The sequence below is a fragment of the Culex quinquefasciatus genome, chromosome 1 (genome assembly GCF_015732765.1).
Source record: "Culex quinquefasciatus strain JHB chromosome 1, VPISU_Cqui_1.0_pri_paternal, whole genome shotgun sequence".
Taxonomy (NCBI): domain Eukaryota; kingdom Metazoa; phylum Arthropoda; class Insecta; order Diptera; family Culicidae; genus Culex; species Culex quinquefasciatus.
Genome location: NC_051861.1, coordinates 26129896 through 26152059, shown reverse-complemented (window position 1 = coordinate 26152059; position 22164 = coordinate 26129896). Strand labels below are relative to the sequence as shown.

Sequence of the window (22164 nt, the reverse complement as noted above, 5' to 3'; positions counted from 1 at the left end):
TTGAAACTTTCGAACTGATTAATAAGTTCGCAAACAGTCGCACGATCGGGTTGTCCCGCTCTGGCACGTTGATCGGCCAGATATCGGCCGAGAAATTGCTATTTTTGCGCAATTCCGCGATCGGCGCGTCAAAACTATGATCGTGGCCAGATCCTTACCAGTAACGGCTTGCGGCGGAATCGAGCTAACCATTCGTCTCAGTTGCAGCGCATCTTTCGTGGACATTCGACGGCGATCACCGTCCCTGGAAGAACACCACTCGATCGAGGATCGCAACGGCCGCCAACAGCAGTCACCAACGTTCGCCAACGGTTCTCCGCCCGACCAGGATCAGTGTTCCGCGAGCAGCCTTCGCCAACGGTTCAGCCAGCTAGTGCAAAGTGTGGTAGTTAAGCCCGAGAAGAAGATGATCGGTACGGCCAAGATTCTGTCCGGCGTGGAAATAGCCAAGTGAGTGAACGTGATCAGTGAATCCCTGTGGTGGAAGTGAATCCTATATCTTACCCTTCCCTCGTTCTCCGTCAACTCCTTTTTGTAGAGAAATCCGCGACAAGTTGCGGAAAGAAGTGAGTGATATCCGGAACAAGATCCCGACGCTGGTGCCCGGGCTGGCGATCGTGCAGGTCGGCGGCCGCGAGGACTCCAACGTGTACATCCGGATGAAGGTGAAGGCCGCCGAGGAGATCGGCATCTACGCCGAGCACGTGCAGCTGCCGCGGTCGACGACGCAGGACGAGCTTCTGGCGACGGTGAGTTGTTGAGTTGAGCGAGCGGGCATTAAATATCGAAGGAACTTGAGTACAGGAAATGGAGCTTGTTTGAGTGTTGTATGTATGTATGTATGTATGATACCCATACCCGCAGGCAACTTGGTCCTGAAACACATGTGAGCGCTAGGTGAACAATTCGATCATCTTTTACTCCATAATCTGTACACCCACGTGCATAAGTTTTTTTGCACGAATTTTAATGCTACAAATACCGGCGCATAAATCAAAAATGGTTTCCAGTTTCCCTCCCCAAGCGCCGGAAATTTGTAGCGGGTGTAGGGACACTTCGCATAGACGCCCTTGCTCCCATCACGTCACTGAGGGTATGGAGCGACGAGAAATTAATAAGCATGCCCCCCCAGTCGAACCTTCATTAGAGAAGCAGGCAATCCACAACTCACAGCGAACGACTGAGGGAACACCCTACCACGTATATAATAAGGTTGGGGTATTTGTCTTGATTGTTATGAGAGTATGATAGAATAAGTGATAAAGTGTTTGTGTTGAAAAAAAGAACGGGCTCACCAAATTTGTAATCGGATCCTGGTCCATTTCATTTTTCAAGAAATTTTGAAACACTAACTTCTCTTCCGGCTTCCAATGTAAAGATTCTCAGTTTTAGGATTTGAATCGCTTCCAACAACGATTTGCTTCTCCTGTTGCTGCTGGGGAAAGCTGACCGTGGTGATAACCGGAAGGAGCACCAAATGTTGCACAGGTTGATGATGTTCTTGAGCAGGTCCGGATCAGTCAGCATGCAATTTTTGATAAACTGGTCCAGGAAGTCCTGATGATAGTTTAGCACTTCTGGTAGAAGATTTTCCAGTTGGGTCCGATCAGCTCGATCATGCGTTCTCAAAGTTCTGAATGGCAATCAGCATCTTTTGTCGGCGCGTTTGCGGCGCGAACTGCTTCGTCCGGTTGACTGGAACCACTACTTGAGCAATTCCATCACGAACAACACCATTGACCACTGCACTGATTAGTTCCGGAACCACTTTTAATTTTTTGGAACGAAAATTCATGGAAAAAAGCAGCAGCTAAAAAAATTGACGTCTTCCTCCGATTGTAGACTACTTCGATCCGATCTGGAGCTTGTTTGAGTGTTATTGTGAAATTAAAACCGGATGGCACGACTACCTTAACATTTGGCGACCGAAATCGATGGTTGTACATAGTTTTCATGTTAGTTATAACATCCTCATTAGGTATTTCAAAAAGAAAGGGCGCCAAATTATAAAGTAGAACTACAAATAACTAGATAATTTGGTTTTAAATATAAAAAAAATATTTAGGGGCGCCAAAATCAATTGTATGAATTTTTCTACCGAAGTGTTTTTGAAAATTCATATTTACTTAATGCTAAATTTATCTTTTCATCGAAGAAGGGGCGCTCAAGTGGCAGAAAGTTCAAGGAGTTCTACAAGAGCTTCTCAAAATAAATACAGCATTGAAGTTTGGACTGTTGAATAATGAAGTTTAAGTCATACCATCCAACTAAAAATTTGTCCAACTATATGTTAATTTCACGTTAAATTGGCTGTAAATCACAATCAGCCAAATTGTGAAAAAATGTAATTAGGGGAAATATACCCATTTTAATCACACTAAGCCGTTCGACCAATTCTCATCAATTTTGCCTTTTCCACTATTGAATCAACATTTTCAGATGTATCAACAATGATGAGTTGCTTGCTCGTTTTTATTTAAGCTATTAATTACTTTGGAACAGTCAAAAACATGTTATTTAAGCTGTGATTCATGATCAAAGTGCTGATAGGCCGATAATAGAAATAGGCTGAGAAAAGGTATAGTTCCCTTATATTTTGAGCTTCCTTGAAATAGGAATTATTTTAACATTAAAACATTTACCTTTCTGTTGAAATTTTGACATTCTCCAGTCTAAAAAAAATGCCTTTGAAATATTTCCAGCATGATTTCCCCTTTCATAAGGAACTTCGTACAAGTGACATTTGCCTATACGCTTTTTCAATATACTAGAATTTTGAAATCGGAAAACTTCTCTAAATATTCCACAAAAAAGCTTTGGTAATGAGTAGAGGGTGACGAGCGGGAATTCCCGGGAAATTGACCATTTTTGGACCTCTCGATTCCCGTGAAATTCGGTCGAGACTCCTGGGAAATTTAAACTGATAAATATCGAAGCAAAATTATATAAGCTAATCAGAAAAAAACATTTGAAAAATTCAAAATTGTTTAGAACATTTGTCCAGTGTTCGATGTTCAAGTTTGAATAAACCAATGTTTCTCTAATCTTCTTATTCAGAAAATGTAAATTTTAACTTGTCAAAAATTCCAATAACTATAATTTAGAGAAGCCAACAAAAGGTGGACCCCAAAATTTACCTTAAAAATTATTTAGCAGTTACACCCCAGATATGAAATCAAATGTTTTATTTTCAAATATTATTTTATTCTTATTATTTGTAAAAGGGAAAAGCTTTTTCAAGTTAAGTTCAATTTCCATATCTTATTTGAGCATAGCAATCCAATCAAGTTTTTTGTGAACATTTGGGTTTTCCTGATAACTGTAAATATTTCTTCAATGAATATTTAATGTTGAACGTAAGAATTACAAAAAAAAAAACAATTTAATTTGTTGTTTTGAGTCGTTGTATATCATATTGCAAAATTCCCAATAATGGGAAATTATATGTAAGCTATATTAGTTTTTTTTTACAAAAATCTAATAACAAGTTTGTGAACCTTTTGAAAAATCACGCAGTGCGAATTAAGATTCGCAAATATTTTAAACTACAATTTTGAGTCTTAAAAAACTCAAGAAACGATTTTGTTTTTTGCAGATTCAAAAAAAACATCAAAAGTTTTATATAGTTCCTCAAAACAATGAGGCTGCTTAAATTAACGTTTCATAGAATTAGTATGAATTAACAGTAACTGAATTCATTTAAAAGAAACAAATTTATTACTCTTCATTTTAAATTTTTGACTCTGTCGGCGTAGTAAAAAAACAACTCCCGGGTCCCGGGAAATTGCCAAGTTCAACTCTCGATTCCCGGGAAATTGAAAATCTCGAGAATTGTCACCCTCTAGTAATGAGAAACTATTCAAACTTAATTTTTCAGTTAAAAAACATAAAAAAATATCAGGTTTAAATCATACAATTTTTATGGGAAATGATGCAGGGGACATTTTTCCTGAAGCACGCAAAGTGATTGGAAGTAAAGAAAAAATGTAAAGGTTTTATTAGAAATTTTGGAAATTTTCTATTATAGCTGCGCATCTTCTTTCCCAAAAACCGCTATGTTTTTGATAAAATCATCGGATTTTAACTAAATCAACATGCTGTATTAAATTCTGTTTGAGAGCTTGTTTATATACAGTTACAGGTTCCTTTTAAAACACATTTCTGATTTCCTACATGTAGGTATGTGAGCCCTCAAGAATCACAAACAAGATACTTTCACAGAATATATATTACCCCCTCTCCCTTTGGAATGTGTGTTGTTGCATTTTGCTAGCCTGAATGATATTCCACAATTTTGAAAGTGTTCTATCCACTAAAAAAATATACATTCAGAAAATACGTGTTCTAAAGTTTCTGATGGAGGTCAATCAAAATCATTTGCTTTTTTTCTTTTTTTTTCTAAAATAATTGAATTCATTAGTGTCAATTGATCGCACAATGAGGCGTTTAAATCGTAACATAAATAAGCCCTTTGCAGAACTGCATATTCCCCATCACTATGATGAATGGCCCCGTTGATGGACCGTTTGGTTTTGATTCGTCACACCCTGAATACTTACTTCCATTCCACATGTAAACCGCCGTGTTTCTACTTTGCGGTAATTTCACACCTCGCAGAAGCATGACATCTCCGCGGGCCCTCAATTTGCGACAGATTTCTGCCAACAGGAATGAAATAAAAAAAAAACAGCCAAAAGCGACGACAGCGAGTTATGTTGGCGAATTAATTAAGAAGTGACATGTGCTGGGTGTGGTGCGATGTGTTAAAGACGGCTGGTCCAGCGCAAATTTGGACTGTGAGAGATGGTGGGGTGCGCTCTCGTGGTGGCCAATTGCAACAAAATTGTAGAATTTAATTGATCGTGCCGACGAGTTTTATGGGGGAGGGGAAGGTATTTTTTATATCGTAAATTTCGTTTTGAGACAGGAAATTCGTACTGGCACACTCTTAGAAAACGCTACTTACATTTGATGATTTATGCGAAAGGGGTCAAATCGAATGCGGGACAGCTTTGCAGTTGGGGCTGTTTATTAGTTTGGGGGAAGAGATGAAAGTTGTTTTTTCTCTCGCTAGCTGGAATTTCGCTGAATACTGATGGTGATTGCAGTGGAATGTTCAACGATTTTGGGAAGCATGCATAATTAATTTTGATTTGTGTTCCGGAAAGTAGCGCTTGCAGGACAAGTCTAACAGATTGAACAACATTGTAGCAACTCAACTCAGAATACAGCTACCGTCAATAGTTTATCAGTGTCTTGTTACTTTCAAATGAATCTACAAAAGCTCCTGTACGAAAAGACGCATATATTGATGTTTTTCAGATGGATCAAAAATTGCTTGCTAGTTAAAATCACTTTTTGAAAGCTATAATTCATGACCATAGAAGAATATAGAAGAACTTGTTTGGCATTACGCTAATCTTTAGAGCTCCCGAAGATGCTGAGAAATAATATTGAAAACCAAGTGAGATATAGCATAATAACGTTCTAAGGAATCCAAAAATATCGCTAAAATCGTTTTCTACACATTATTCATACCAAAAACAAGAGGGTTTTACCTGGCAACAAGCATAACATTACTTTAAACGAAAATGCCATTTAGAACTAGCTGAGTGCCGTTAAGAAGAGCTCTTAGTGCCGATGCAGACCGCAAAGACATTTTTTTTCTGGTTGAAACGGGAAAAATATTTTTGAAATCCCGGGATCAAATGCCAAACAAGTATTTGTCATGTTATTCAAGCTAAAAATCATCAAATCAGCTCAATACTATTCATTGCTGATTATCTACACTTTAATCTAAACAAAGCATAGAAGTTTTATAATAGCTTTCAAGGTTTTTTGTTTGTTCTTTATTGTGCTTTGGTTTCTTATCTAATTTCTTATCTAATGCGATTATATATTTTCAATTATTTTAGGGGAAATATACCCTTTCTAATCAAACACCTATCTTCGTCCTATGAAGAGTTTGATGCTCGATTAAAGCTCCAAAAATACTACATAGTCTATATACTTACCACCAACGGAACCGCCTGGAGTAAGCACGCAAATTTATGCCACTTACTGGCCAAAAAGATCAAATTTAATGCACTTTTGATCATAATTTCTTTTTTGCGAGACCATTTCTCATCATTTTGGTGGCACACACATCCACACGCAAGATCCGAGGTTAACTGCTTAACGAAAGTCGCCATCAATATCTTTTCACTTGCGCTAACGATTTCAAAGCGCTTAAGATATAAAATTGCTTCCAACTACCGGCAACATGTTCTTTTGCACATTAGTTAGTCACTCACTTGAAAAATAATCCCGATATATGTAAATAATTAGCAAGCACCATAAAAAAAAAACAAACGCGCTAAGTCTTCTGACGTTTGAATTTTGACTACCCATTCCAATCGAAGGCTGAAGAAAACCGAGCGAGGAGCGAAGGCAAATAAAGAACAAAGGGTGGCCACCAACACCACCAACATGCTGGTGCAGCGCCTGTTGGAGTGAGCAAGTGCTGCCAGGAAACTTTCGCTATAAATGCTACTTTTCGTGAGTGTTCGCTTAAAATTTCATCAATTTTGGCAGCACTAAGCAGACCCAAAAGAGCGCTGGAAGAAAAAAAGTACTAAGCTGAAAATAGAAAAATGGGCGTGGCCCAATGCACTCGACTGATTAGAATGCATTTTTGATTTTTTTTTAAATGCTTGTAAAAGGAATAGCATAACTTTTGATAAAAGTTAAAATAAACAGGAATGTTCACAAAAAGTTGCTCTACTCGTTAGTGTACTTGGTTTTAATGAATTTCTAGGAACAATCCAGATTATCCAGTATCATTCAAACACGACCGCTTATAAGGCTTAAATGGCATGACATGAATTTTTTCATAAACTTTTTAAATGTTTAAAATTACAAATAAAAAGACAACAAACAGAATTATAGATGCCGATGTTGAATTTTTGATAAGTTTACAAATTCATGTTTTATATAAAGAATATTTTACATCTTAAATCGCTACCGCCAACTGAGGAAAATGGGGACTTCAGTCTAAATAGGTTCAGGAGATTTTAAAGCAACTAATTTGGAGATCGGTGTACTTATTGTTTTCTTTTATTCCTGTTTTAATCGAAATCAATAAAAAAAACAACATATTATGCAAAGAACACTAAACAGGTGTCTTGATTTAATACTCGATACATTTTTAACATTTTTTCTTTCTATGTCAAATTAATGCTGATATCTAGAGTTTTTTTTCTGAAAAGGTTCATAAACATGTGAAACATAAAAGCTTATAGGACCTTAACAAAACCCTGGATATATGCTTAATATTTTTTATCGTTTTTCATCGATTTCCACAAAAAAAACCCTGAATCTCCAGACCAAAATTTGTTTTTTTTTTCAATTTCGGGAATTCCCGGGACAAAATATAAAAAATCCCGGGATTCGGGAATTCCCGGTTTTGGAGAAATCCCGGGAATTTTGTCCCGGGAATTCCCGAGATGGACGCACTAATCGGTTTACAGAACGATGCAAAATGATTCAGCTACACAGCTAAAAACGTTTCTTAATCCACCATTAGGTGGGTGGTGCCTTCCTCACATTTACAAAGTAATAATGAAAATAAGTTTGTGAAAAATATATACCTGATACAGACTTTTCCAGAAAACATGCAGACTCTCATTTGAAGCAATGTGGCAACCGGGCGTTTTGCATCTGGCGCGACTCTCGCACGTAAACAAAAAGACCCGGCCTTTTGAGGTTAGGCAAAAATCACCCTTTTTTGTATCTACAAAAATCTTTTTCTTGGCATAACTTTGTAAATACTTAACTAAACAGAATAACATTTGATAGGGTCTTAGGGGACCCCAAAACGAACAGAATAAGGCGGATCCGGCCAAAATCGGTTCAGCCAGTTCTGAGATAATCGTGTGGAAAAAAATCATGTCTACACACATCCCCACAGACATTTGTTCAGAATTTGATTCTGAGTCGATAGGTATACGTGAAGGTATATCTAGGAGTCGTATTTAAGAAGTTCATTTTTCGAGTGATTTTATAGCCTTGCCTCAGTGAGGTGAGGAAGGCAAAAAGTAGTAATCCAGCTGCGTGTAGAAGGCCTGGGTGTAAAATAAACTTTGCATTATTTTATGAAATTCTGTGTAATATTACAGAGTGAAATATGTAGCCCATCAGTATGGAAAACCTACTTGACCGAAATTTCAAGCTCATATATGCGTTTATCCTTACAGTTTTTCATCGGTCTGATGACCGAGTGGGCTAAGGCGCCAGTCCTTACTGTTGGTGCTGGGTTTGAATCTCGTCGGCTGCAATTTTTTTTTTTTGTGTTTGCAAAAAATGTACATGCGGTGTGTAATATTAAGTGTTTATTTTGACGAAGGTGATGTGCATGCTTTTGCATGCGATTTTACCATCGGATTTTTGCTGTGTATGGGAGGGAATCATGGCAACGTCCAGCAAACAAAAACAAACAAATGTCAAACACCCTTCAAAGCTTCGTTTCGCAAGCCATGAGAAAGTGAAATTATTGACAATTGGAAGAGATTTTTAAGGATAACAGAATCCATGGGACCGTCGCGGAAAGATCCTTCAAGCAAGAGAAAATATTGAGTAATGGAGAGATTCGAATGCAGTTTGAAGGATGATGTATTAGCGTGATGCCTTCAAGTTTTGTGTTATTTCCGGCATTGTTTTGTGAAAAAGTTTCAGTTTTTGTTATAGGTACCCCATCGGAATCCGGCTTATTTCCGGTATAAATGAACCATATTTGTCCTCATCTAACAAATTATTATAAGATTTTAAAGAAAAAATATTGGTCAAAAGACTACCCGAGCGTTTGAGTGTTAAAAAAAGTTCTGATCTACCTGAATATTTAATTGAATGATGCCAAACTGTACTACTGTATAATGTTATGCTACAAATTTATATGATTATTTTTCGAAAAAATATATCTAGTGACAAAAACAAGGGGAGCACTTTGCCCCAAGGGATTTTCGGATATTTTTTTGTATCGTCTCTACCACCTTTTCCGCTTGTTAAAATAAAATTAAATAAAAAATAATTGAATTAAAAATTTATGCATTTTACAAGGTTCGACTAGATTGTCTATTCATTTTGAGAGAAAAATCATATTGTTCCAGCTAATTTAAGCTTATAGTGCTAATAAGTGCAGGTGCCCACTGTCGTACTCTGACGATCAAAAGTAATGCAATTCAAATAACCTTAACTGAATTTCAGATTACACGACTCAATGAAGATCCCAACTTTCACGGTATCATCGTCCAGATGCCTCTGGAGTCGGACAACCCGATCGACTCGCACCTGATCACGGATGCCGTGTCTCCCGACAAGGACGTTGATGGGTAAGTTGTCGTTGATTTGCACCTCAGAGCTACAGCTATGATTGTGCATACTTTTCCAACAGTTTGAACACCGTGAACGAGGGTCGCGTTGCCGTCGGGGACCTCAGCGGCTTTCTGCCGTGCACGCCGAACGGCTGCATGGAGCTGATCCGACGTACGGGCATTCCGATCGCCGGCTCCAACGCCGTCATCATCGGTCGCAGCAAGATCGTCGGCACGCCGATGGCCGAGCTGCTCAAGTGGGCGGACGCCACCGTCACGGTGTGCCACTCCAAGACCAAGAATCTGAACATGATGGTAAGGTTGGCGGTTTGAAGTGTTTTCAGAACGAGACTATTATGATTCTTTTATGAAATTGATTCATTTGCTTTAAATTTACTGAGATAAAATTTACTTTCAGTGTTTTATATCAAACAGGGATTTTGAGTGATTTTTATCATGTCATTTTTTTCTTCTTCATAACAAAGTTTAGACGTAGTTAGAATTGTTCCAAATAAATATTGTTTTGAAGTTTGCAAATAGTTTTAAACATAAAACAGTAACTTATGTTGTCTATCCATGACCCTCGACAGATCAAGAAAGCCGACATTCTGGTGGTGGCCGTTGGCAAGCCGGAAATGGTTCGCGGTGCCTGGGTTAAGCCAAGTGCGGTCGTGATCGATTGCGGCATCAACTCGATTCCAGGTGAGTGAAATTGCGAAAAGCTCTCGTTAGTGAATAAGAGTAACTATTGCCGAGCAGAGGGGTATAACCGGGTTAGCAGGTCATCGTCTGCGAAATAAAATTATACAAATAAACAACTCTCGCTTGGAGGTTGTTGTGTCGCGCGAAACGTTCGGTTATCAACAGAAAACAGTATGCGAGTTGCCTGTAGTTGTGGCATTGAAAATGTCTTGCTATTAATTGCCACGTTTTGTACGGAACGAGGGTTTTTTGTTCCAAAATTTTCATAACTTCATTGTGTCCTTATTAACAATTTGCTATTCATTAATTCCGTAGTAACAGTTCAATACACTCAAACCCCGATGATTTGACATCAACTGTTGTCAAACGAACGAGGACACTTTTTACATTGACACCCCTTTTACACGGAGCTCACATACACTGCGAAACGTTTGTTTTGATAGTGTGCGTGAGTGCCGTGTAAAAAGTGACAGTTCGTCACTTTTTAGTTTGACTTTGACCAACCAACGGGGTACAAACTAAAAAAGTGTCAAACGAAAAAGTGATCAACCACCGAGGGTTGAGTGTAGTGCAAATCTGCATTTGTAAACATTCAGCCTATTCCTTTTGCTCAAGTGACAGTTCACTTCAAGTTAGAGGAAGATAGACTGCTTGTTTACAAACGCAGATTCGCCCTATTGAACTGTTACTACCTACGGAATTTCAGTTGTAGTCTTTGAATCAAAACCAAGTCAATCGCAAAGCAAAAGCAACTCTCAAGTGTACATTGTACAGCAAAGTACACAGCAGTCTTCTACTTTGATGCGCTTCTGTAACATGACCTATCTGATAGAAAACGAAATTATTTTGAAATTTAAGACCCAAAACTCTTTCGTCCAAGTCTGTCACACTGGGTTACATGACATGTTGCGACAACGTATCGACGTCGTCGTGCTATCTTGTCGCACCCGCCATTTTGACGTTCCGAGAAAAACGCGTTTTAATGTTTGACCTTGAATAAACAAAAACGAGAGCACGCAATCTAAACAATAACAAACACGTTTTTTTGGCTGACCATTCTGGGCATTATCCCGAAGTTTGGTTGAAGTTGGTTGCTGGAGTCCCGAGTTATAATTACAAATGTTTACGGTAGTCTAGCTTGCACGTGCGTCAAACGCATCCTGACCTGAAATACCTTTGGGACCATCCATAAACCACGTGGACACTTTTTTGGGAATCTTGAAACCCCCCCCCCCCTTCGTGGACAATTGTCCATACAAAAAAAACTTTTTTGTATGGAGCGTGGACAATCGCCATACCCCCTAAAGTGTCCACGTGGTTTATGGATGGTCCCTTTGGCCTTTTGTCGCACTTACATCAATTTTCAGGGAGTGACAAGATAGCACGACAAGACTGAAACTACTTTTATATGAAAAGTGACAAAAATTTTCGGAGCTTTTTTGGTTTTCATTGAATATCTTAGGATTGAAATCGGATTTTTGGGGATCTGTGATGGTCAAAAGATGTGGCATTGTGAGATGCACAAAATGGCGTTCTTAAGAGCGAGTTTTTCACCAATGTGTAACAGGTCGTATCGAGGTGCTCCGATTTGGATGAAACTTTCAGCGTTTGTTTGTCTATACATGAGATGAACTGAGGGTTGCCAGGTTGCCAGATAAATCTGGGAATGCCAGATTTTTCAAGTGTCAGTCAGAATAAAGATTCATCCTTCTCAGTGCCAGATTTTGACAGTTTTTGCCAGATTTTTCACTTCATGCCCATTTTAAACAACTTTTTGATTAAAATGAACGAATTTTATTGAAAATAAAAAAAATAGAATGAGTTATTCGTAAAGGGAATGTTAATGAAACATATTTGAGGTCATAAAATCAATTAAACCACCTGAATTTTAAATTTTTTTTTTAATAAATTGATATCCTCCCTACCCTTTACCACGGACGAACGGACATGACACCACGAACAAATTTTGCTCATTTTTCTGAGGCAAAATTCAAATTTCAACCGAATAAAAATACGTTAAAACCGCCTCGAAACACTAGCGCTGCAGGTGTTCACGTTGGCGAACTATTTTTGTTTTGGTATTATTACTAATTCAGTCAAAATGTTGTCATGCTGCGGTGATTGAAAATTGTCTTTGATTTTCCCGCTTCCAATAGTTTTACATTGCGCGCTGTTCTTTTTGCGGTGAACGGTAGTTGTACATTTTTGATTGATATCAACAATACTATCTGAAGCGAATCACGGAATTTGTAAATAAACAAAGTAATAAAGATGCACACAAATTTCGAGAAATTTTGAATTCAGGGCGATTAACAACGTTAAAAGGTATTTTGTTTATGCTTGATCCGCAAAATGAAATAAAAAATAAATTTCGTTTTCGTCCATCAAATTTCACGCAGCTGGTAGTAAAAGGATATCCCGATGCCGTTTCTCCACGGTTCCAGATTTCAACAAAAAAAAGGCCAAATTGATCGCCATGGAAAAGGGAGGCCCTCAGCACACGGAGCTCGAGGAGTGGCCTCCCAACTGAAGGACACCGCAACTTCCCAAGGAGTTCCGAAACGAGCTTTGTTGTGGTCCAGATTTTCGTTTCGCAGCGATGGAGTGAGGTTTGCTAGGTTGAAAATCAGTTTAAATAAACGTGTAAATTTTCTTAGATTTTTATTGTTTGCTCTACAAATAAGGCACATTCGCGCAGCTTTTCCATTTCATTTAGACCGTTGGGTAAAGGTGAACTCGTCCATGCAGCTCAACCAAACGATGATTTATCCGGTTCAGCAACGACGTGTGTGCTGCTGGGATTGCAGTCTAACACGTCTTCGGCAACCAGGGCGATCGAACTGTTCAGATTGTCGATCCATTTGGACTTTGTCGTCCGACACACCGGGGTAACCGTTCAACCCGTCCTCAGCTTCAACCCTTGTTCCAACCACTCTGCTTTGTCGAAATTGCTTGTTTCAACCGGAACCAGGGAAGGGAGGTACAGCCAAGGAACAGCCTACAATTCACGGAACGATTCTAGATTGGAGTCCTTGAGCTGGTCGACCCCGAATCCGGAAATCTTCTTCCGCACATTAACTGTGCACTCCGCCCACTGCTAAAAATTGCAGAATTCAGTAGAAATTTGTTGATGGAAGCTCGGATCTGTTTCATTTTTTATTCGAACACCTAGAAACTTCTCAATTTGATTAAATTACAAACGCGAACTGAATATTTGAAACGTTTTTTTCAGCCGACGAACCAACCAAAAAAAATCAGGCAAACCAAGAGGCAAACTGTCAAGTAGCGCAAACTGTCAAAGCTTGTTTTGACATGAGCGTTTGCGCATTGAAGGCAAGCAGAAAAAGAAATAAGAAGAAGAAGACTAGCTTCAAATTCAAAATGCTCGTGTCATGTCCGTTCGTCCGTGCCTTTACTATTGAGAATGGTTAGATTTTCGTCTGCCAGATTTTTCCAGATTTTTGGACGATACTTTGCCAGATTTTTCTAATTTTGATCTGGTAACCCTGGATGAACTCATGCCAAATATGAGCCCTCTACGACAAAGGGCAGTGGGGTAAAACGGGCTTTGAAGTTTGGGGTCGAAAAAACATAAAAAAATCTTAAAATTGCTCGCATTTCCGTAAAACTACATCAATTCCAACTTTCTGAGATGCATTCGAAAGGTCTTTTGACGCACTTCAAAATGTGCCATAGACATCCAGGATTGGTTAGACTTTGTCTCATAGCTTTTGTAAATTACTGTTAAAAATGGATTTTTTTAAAACCCTAATATCTTTTTGCAACAGCCTCCAACACCCATACTCCCATAAGTCAAAACCTATCTTCAACCTAATTTCATGCACTATAAGCCTATGGTATTAACTTTTTGGCCAATCGCAGTTTTTCTCATAGTTTTTCGATTTCTCTCTAGAACAAATATTTTACAACGTTAGTTTTTGCCCTGTAGGCCAAGAAGACGGCACTTTTTGGTCTCAATTTTGTCATATTCGGAATCCTCGGACAATTTAGAAGTTAGAAGAATTGGAGTTGAAAATTTGATTGGAAAAACTGCCATTTAGAATGAATTAAAATATTTTTATCAATTTGTTGGATTAGGGGTAAAACAGGTTTTCGCCTACTTGATACAGCATTTGACGTATTGATCATAGGGTAAATAAGATCTATTTCTTTTTTCAAAAATGTTTTATTTTATTATTTTTAAAATCAAAATTATAACTCCAATACTACTAACTTACGTGAAATTGGCCGAGGATTCTGAATATGACAAAATTGAGACCAAAAAGTGGTGTCTTCTTGGCCTACAGGGCAAAAACTAACGTTGTAAAATGTTTGTTTAAGAAAAATCGAAAAACTATGAGAAAAATTGCGATTGGCCAAAAAGTTAATACCATAGGCTTATAGTCCATGAAATTGCCTTTTTTTTACCTAAAGGAGTATGGGTGTTGGAGGCTATTGCAAAAAGATATTAAGGTTTTAAAAAAATCCATTTTCAACAGTAATTTACAAAAGCTATGAGAAAAAGTCTTACCAATCCTGGATGTCTATGGCACATTTTGAAGTGCTTCAAAAGACCTTTCGAATGCATCTAAGAGAGTTTGAATTGATGAAGTTTTACGGAAATGCGAGCAATTTTAAGATTTTTTATGTTTTTTCGACCTCAAACTTCAAAGCCTTTTTTACACCACTTCCCTTTGTCGTAGAGGGCTCATATTTGGCATGAGTTCATCTCATGTATAGACAAACAAACGCTGAAAGTTTCATCCAAATCGGAGCACCTCGTTACGACCTCTAGAATAGAGCGTCCAATTTCCCGGGGTTATAAATTTCCCGGGAAACGGGAAATTTTCAGCCAATTTCCCGGGAAATCCCGGGAAATTTTAAATTTATTGAAAATTGACCTGATCTTGGTTTTAATTAATATTATGCAACAAAATTGTATAGGACATCAACTTTAGTGGTTAAAATAAGTGTGAAGATCAATTATCAGCTTGACTGCATGTAAAAAATCATTCAGCTACGAGAAAATGCATACTTTTTCTAATTTGAAAAGCTCCAATCTCAGGTTTTTTATGAGGAATATTTATTATCAAAGTGTTTAAACTGTGAGTAAAATGAATCCATAATCCATAATCATAAAATTTCTTTCAAACTTGCCTCTGAGACCAGTTTGTTGAATTGAGAAAAAAAAATGCAGAAATTATGTTTTTCATGACAAATACTGGTTTCAGCTCTTGAACAAATTATAAAGCTTTTTAGTGTTGGTTTTACTTCAAACAACCCAATGTTTTCAAATATTTGAAGCAAGCTTTGAATATATTTTTGCATTTTTCGAGAACCTCTTAAACACTACAAAGTAATTTTAAAATGATTTTTTTTTTGTATTATTATGCCACATTATTAAATTAAACGATAAATTAGCATCATTCCACAAATAGTCATCCATTTTTTAACATTTAACCCTCTAACACTTGTAGTTGCACCAATGGTCCAACATTATTTTATTTCAAATTGTAATTTCTTTAATACTAGGTATTAAACCAACTGAATTAATTCTTCTTGCACAAATTCAATTTTTATCTTATTTGATCATGGTAAACAAAAACGTATAAAAATCTCATTTTCATTTGGAGGTTAGGAGTTAATATTGTTTTGATGAAATAACATCAATCTGTAAAAAGCTTACCTAATTTTAATAATTTAATACTCATTAAGCAAGATCTATTTCCAGTAGCTTAAGAAATTAATATTATCCTGAAATAAATCCTGATATATAAACCAAACAATAAATTTAATTGAACAAAATCATGTTGAGTTTATCATTTTTTTTTTCAGAGCATTTTCAAGAAAATGGTTCCAAAAATTTAAGAAAATGTATACTTTCGCTTGAATTTCGGGAATTCCCGGGAAATTTACAAATTTCCCGGGAAACGGGAAATATTTTTTTTCGGGAAATCCCGGGAATTCCCGGGAATTTTTTTCCCGGGACGGGAAATTGGACGCTCTACTCTAGAACAAACCGAGCAATTTTTACAAATACTGCCTCTTAACTCAATTTGGCCCAAAATGCACGTACGACAAGTTAGCACGACGGCGATGGTATGTACCATCTAAGCAAGAATTCTTGTTCCAGAAGCCGTATAACAGTTTGAAAGGGGGCTATAAATACATACAATCAGAGGATTGACAACAATAACTCTCAACAAAAGGGAGAGCCTTTGAAAAGCCAAAATAGAAGGCGCTCCAAAGAGGAGATAACGAAATTCTCTCTCTCTCGTTTCCCTAACCTTATCGGACGGAATGTGTCTTTTGTACAGCAATTTACAGTGGATTTAGAACGTTTGCCCGGTTCCTGTCCTCTTTGATAGTTTGTTTTTTTTCTGGGTTGTAATAGAGAAAGGTACCTGAGACGATTTACACTTGTCGTAACATATTTGCAGTGGAAAGGAAATTGTGGTCTGCACGAAAAGTCTTCACGATCTCAAAACTTCAAAAAAATGAGCATGTGTTTGGCAGATTAATGACTCGGTCCTAATTCCATCCAATTTGCTGTTTCCTACTATTTAGACAAATTATTTTGCAAAACTTTTGATGGAAACTTGCTTAAGCTCACTTTCTTCTGAGCTTTGCAAAACGCATGTTCGGTTGTAAACGTCTTTTAGATGCTGTAATTGAATATCATAGTAATGATATGCCAACATTAGATGCCAGGAGACTTTTCCCTTTTTTCTAGAAAATAGTCTTATTCAAATTTAATTCAAAAATCTTCTTTCATATAAATTTTTGTTTGTTTATTCAAGGCAAAACAAATATGTTCAGAGCATGAACTAACCGTCTACTGCTCAAATTTTTATTTCCCAAATTTAGATTTTTCCGGTGTTCAGGAGTTTATTTTGAGCAACATTCATTGTTTTGATTCATGTTTAAATCTCGGTTGAGTTTTCAAAAAGCCGTAAGAGTCACCGTGACCTCTGACACTAATTTTTGTTTTTCTCGAAAATGAAACAAAATTTCATTTATTTTTAGTTTGGGGCACTTGAAGGACATGTAGATGAACAATCTAGAGCATTTTTGATTTTGGCTTTTCGTAAGTAGGTCGAGTACCGATGCAAAAAGGACTTTGTTTACCAATGGCTCTTACGGCTTTTTGAAAACTAATCCGAGAAATAATGTTTGTTTCTGTAGTATTTTGCCTATTATTTAACCTACAACACGGAAAAAGATCAATTCCCGTAATCGTGAATTGTGTTCATGAATTTGAGAACCACGAAGGATTTCTTTCATGAGTACGGTGCATTTATACTATAAACGTGAATATATTCTTGACACAATTCACGATTTCGAGAGTTGACTTTTTTCCGTGAAACATTATCTTTTGCCTATGTAGGGGAAATATACCCATTCCCATCACTCTAATCGGTGGTGTCTGGATGATGCTCGATACTCCGGGGTGTTCTTTGAAAACAAAGTACGCCAACCAATAGAGTAGCTTTACGTGAAAGATTCTGATTATGTTGATTTTGAACAAAAGTTATTCCTATTACTTTATCAAGCAATTTACTAAAATATTTCCGAAGTCTATTATGGTCAGACGAGAATGCAGTGATGCTCGCGCAATTTCTTTTAACGGCCGATTTTTTTCCAGCACACTTGTGTGACTGCCAGTTCATATCGATTGTACACAACTTTAAGGATTTAACTGTCAAAAACTTGAAATAAAATGTGCAATGGCCTTATAGGCCAATTGTAATGATAACAAATTGCTTCAAAATGTGCTCAACGAAAGTCTTAAACTCAAAATATTATTGCATAATTTTTTCATTTCTAATTTTGCCTACATCGTTGTTTGTGTTTGTGTCTATTAAAATTAATATTGGCGACTTTTTAGTCTACCCTATTACATAACACTTAGTTGTTATCAATATTCAAAGAAACACCAAAAGCCGAAAATCAGAAACAAGCAACCAACCTATGAAGTGTATTATAATGTCTAATTCTTCCTTCTCTTTCATTCCCGCTTCATTGTTGCCCTGTTAACTGCCGAACCTGATCCTCTCTGGGGGCTTCACCTCAACTCGACTTGATTGAACGGCGAAGACCCGACGAAGAAGAGCGGCCAGCGGCTGGTGGGGGACGTCAAGTACGACGAGGCACTGGTGGTGGCCTCTCACGTTACGCCGGTGCCGGGCGGGGTCGGCCCGATGACCGTCGCGATGCTGATGCAGAACACCGTTCAGTCTGCCCAGAGAGTTGCCCGGAGAATGATCGACATGGAGTTCCGCTGGCCGATCAAGACGCTGCCGCTGAAGCCGCTGGAGCAGGTGCCCAGGTAAGGTATTCGACGTGCTCGTTAGAGCCAGGTGGGTTGTAAAACGTGTTTCAGAACTGGCAGGCAACGAACTATGCATGACAAAAGTGATACGCAAATTAGGAGCAATTAAAAGTGAGTTTTTTTTTTTTTGCTGGGTAATCGTTTGTGATGACCTGGCTGTCCTGTGATTGCAGATTAGCAGTTAATTTTGGCAATGCTACATTTTTGTGCGTCATAGCTGAAAATTTGTGTTCATTTTCAGCTTATAAATTCATAAATCTACTCAGACATACTAATACCAATATAAGTTTGAACCAAGTTATCACAAGATTTTAAATAAGTTAAGCTTTTTAAAGTTTCCAAAGCAGATTTGAATAAAAAAAATGCTTTGGCTTAGTTATCTAGTCAAACAGGTCTTTAATGCTCAACAACGGTGCTCAAAATACCGTTATTATGAAAAAAATAAGTAATCCGAGATATTGTTTCCTATCTGATGTAGTTTTCGAGATACAGCCATTTAAAGATTGCCTATTACGGTAATAACGATATTTTGGGCACCGTGTCCACATTACATAGGAGAAAAAGTAAGCATTTTTTACCCGGGCTAATGATTACTCTTGGAGATAAAAAATAATGATGTTTAATTGCACATAAAGCTCTTCATTTAAAAAAAAACAACAAAAATCTCATCTCACACAGTGACATCGAAATCGCTCGCTCCCAAACGCCCAAGGACATCGCGCTGCTAGCGTCCGAAATCGGGTTGGTCCGGTCGGAGGTGTCGTTGTACGGCGACAAGAAGGCCAAAATCTCGTTGAAGGTGCTGGAACGTCTAAGGAACGAGGAGGATGGTAAATACGTGGTCGTCGCTGGGTAAGATCCTTTTGGTCGTGGGATTGTAATGCCCGGGTTTTGAGGTTGTCTCTTTTTCCAGAATCACTCCAACGCCACTGGGCGAAGGTAAGAGCACAACGCTGGTCGGTTTGGTCCAAGCGTTGACGGCGCACAAGGGATGCAACTCGGTCGCGTGTTTGCGTCAGCCGTCGCAGGGTCCGACGTTCGGAATCAAGGGCGGTGCCGCCGGTGGTGGCTACTCGCAGGTCATTCCGATGGAGGACTTCAACTTGCATCTGACCGGGGACATTCACGCCGTTACGGCGGCCAATAATCTGCTGGCGGCCCAGCTGGATGCGCGGATATTCCACGAAGCGACCCAAACCGATCAGGCCCTGTACGAGCGGTTGGTTCCGGCGCAGAAGGGTTCACGCAAATTTTCACCGATTCAGCAGCGACGCTTGAAGCGACTCGGAATCGACAAGGTCGATCCGTACACGCTGACGCCGGAGGAGATCCGACGGTTCTCGCGGCTGAACATTGATCCGCATAATGTCGTGTGGACTAGAGGTAGGTCATGTGATTTTTCGATTGTTCCTGATAGCTGATTTTTGTTTTGATTCCAGTGTTGGACGTTAACGATCGCTATCTGCGCAAGATCACGATCGGACTGTCCCCGACGGAGAAGAACATGATTCGGGACACGAGCTTCTCAATTTCTGTGTCCAGTGAGATCATGGCTATCTTGGCGTTGGCCACCAATCTGGGAGACATGAAGCAACGCTTAGCAAAAATGGTGGTGGCGTTCGATCGCAGCGGTTCGCCTGTTACGGCCGATGATCTGGGAGTGACTGGAGCGATGATGGTCCTGCTGAAGGATGCTATCGAGCCGACGTTGATGCAGACGCTCGAAGGCACTCCGGTGATGGTCCATGCTGGTCCGTTTGCCAACATCGCGCACGGTTGTTCCTCGATCATAGCCGATGACATTGCGTTGAAGTTGGTCGGCAAGCCCGGATATGTAGTTACGGAGGCCGGTTTTGGGTCGGATATTGGCATGGAGAAGTTCTTCAACATCAAATGTCGTGCCTCGGGTAAGATCCCAAATGCGGTCGTGTTGGTGATGACCGTTCGTGCGTTGAAGATGCACGGAGGTGGTCCTCCAGTCATCTCCGGGGCACCACTCCGCCGCGAGTACACGATGGAAAACGTTGAGCTGGTGGAGAAGGGTCTGCCCAACCTGATTAAGCACATTGAGAACGGACTCAAGTACGGAGTCCCGGTTGTGGTGGCCATCAACGCTCACTCCAGTGATACCAAAGCCGAACACGATCTGATCAAGCGCACTTGCAAGCAGGTCGGAGCATTTGCGGCCGTCGTATCGAATCACTGGGCTCTGGGAGGTGCCGGCGCTGCTGACCTCGCCCAAGCCGTCATGGATGCATGCAAGACGACTCCTAACTTCAAGCTTTTGTACGAGCTAGACCTAACAATTGAGGAAAAGATTCTCAAGATCGCGAAGGAAATGTACGGGGCCGGTACCATAGAGTTCTTGCCGAAGGTTAGGGACGCCGTCAGACTGTACACGGATAAGGTTAGTAGACAAATTGCTTTGCTAGAAACACTTAGAAAGCTCTCCTTTCAGGGCTTCGGAACTCTGCCAATCTGCATGGCCAAGACGGCCATGTCGTTGACGGGAGACCCGAGCGCCAAGAACGCACCGAAGGACTTTAAGCTGGTCATCAACGACATCTGCCTGTCGGCCGGGGCCGGTTTCATTGTTCCGATGTGCGGCGAGATTACCAAGATGCCCGGACTTCCCACGAGGCCCTCGATCTTCGACATTGACCTCAACACCGAGACGGGCGAGATCGAGGGTCTGTTCTAACCGACCCTGCTGCGTAACACCAACTACTGCTGCTACTACCAATCAACCCCTCCTTCCAAGCTAACCAACCCAACCCGGACAGGAGACGAGTTCGCTTTGGCTTAGGAGGACAGGAGCGGGGACGCGGCGCATTCTTCACTCACACTCTCTATTTTATCTTTCTCTCTCTATCTTTTTTATCTATTTTAATAATATCCCAACATAATTTTAAATGATATATCATTGAGCCTTTATGAAGTCACCTTTTGCTTTTCTCTAGGTATAAAATCGATAGATGCTATATTTTTTCATGTTAGGAAAACAACGTTTTTAGCTCGTTTGTATATTTGTCTAATACACATCTCTGCTTCTGTTACGATTGTAAGGACGTACAAAACAGTTATAACTAACTATACGGTGATGTTTTATTCTTTTGTATCCGAAACTGTCCGGAACCAAACAAGTTTCCTTAGACAAATCGGCATTCTAAGTGATAATGGGTCACAGGGTCACTTATGTCCAGTGTGTGGACATAATTTGGACTATTGTCAATTCGGCCGTTCAATTTTCGGTGTGATTCCCAGATTTACGCTTTCAAATTTCTTACCATAGAATCTCGTGATATTTATTTAAATTGTAGAACGGCTAAATGTGTTACTTTATCAGCAACAGGTCTTTCGACCATATGCTTACTGCTTAAGATCGTCGTTACTCAAGAGACTCTCTGCGAGGTTCTTGGTGACACCCTTGAGGGAAGATATCAACGGCTCGAGAAGCATTTTTTTTTTGGTTCACTCAAAAACGGACAGAACCATTTTCGTAATATCGGAAAACGGTATTCGTTGGTCTACGGGCTGCCAATCGTGCCTCGAAACAGCAGCTTCCGGCTTGGTGGTTGGGACTGAAGGAAACACACGGTTGAATGCTCCCACTCCACCGTTGTGGCAGATGTGTTTTTGTTGGCGGACTTCCGGTTTTCACACTCTGTGTTTTGCTGGATTTCATCTTCCGCTTTGAGCCTCCTGCTGGTGTAGAATAGATTCTGATTGTGGCTGTTCTTCCGAAAGGACTGCAAAACACCACTTGGACCGTTTGCTAATTTC

At 39.4% G+C, this 22164-nt stretch overlaps 1 protein-coding gene across 2 annotated transcripts in view; it reads left to right on the top strand.

Moving 5' to 3' along the window:
* The window catches only part of LOC6047618 (C-1-tetrahydrofolate synthase, cytoplasmic), a 44973-nt gene extending 23497 nt beyond the window's left edge, over positions 1–21476 (top strand). Inside the window, exons 1-10 of one of the 2 annotated variants that reach the window (XM_038262182.1) lie at positions 36–450; positions 539–749; positions 9241–9365; positions 9428–9662; positions 9938–10049; positions 18147–18378; positions 19060–19233; positions 19295–19764; positions 19821–20788; positions 20840–21474. In XM_038262182.1, coding sequence (XP_038118110.1) covers positions 137–450; positions 539–749; positions 9241–9365; positions 9428–9662; positions 9938–10049; positions 18147–18378; positions 19060–19233; positions 19295–19764; positions 19821–20788; positions 20840–21082 — 3084 coding nt within the window. In that variant the 5' untranslated portion in view covers positions 36–136 and the 3' untranslated portion in view covers positions 21083–21474. Of the gene's footprint in view, positions 451–538; positions 750–9240; positions 9366–9427; positions 9663–9937; positions 10050–18146; positions 18379–19059; positions 19234–19294; positions 19765–19820 lie in introns of those variants that run through there. The other variant, XM_038262123.1, reaches the window with a different exon arrangement.
* Positions 21477–22164: the final 688 nt, after the last annotated feature.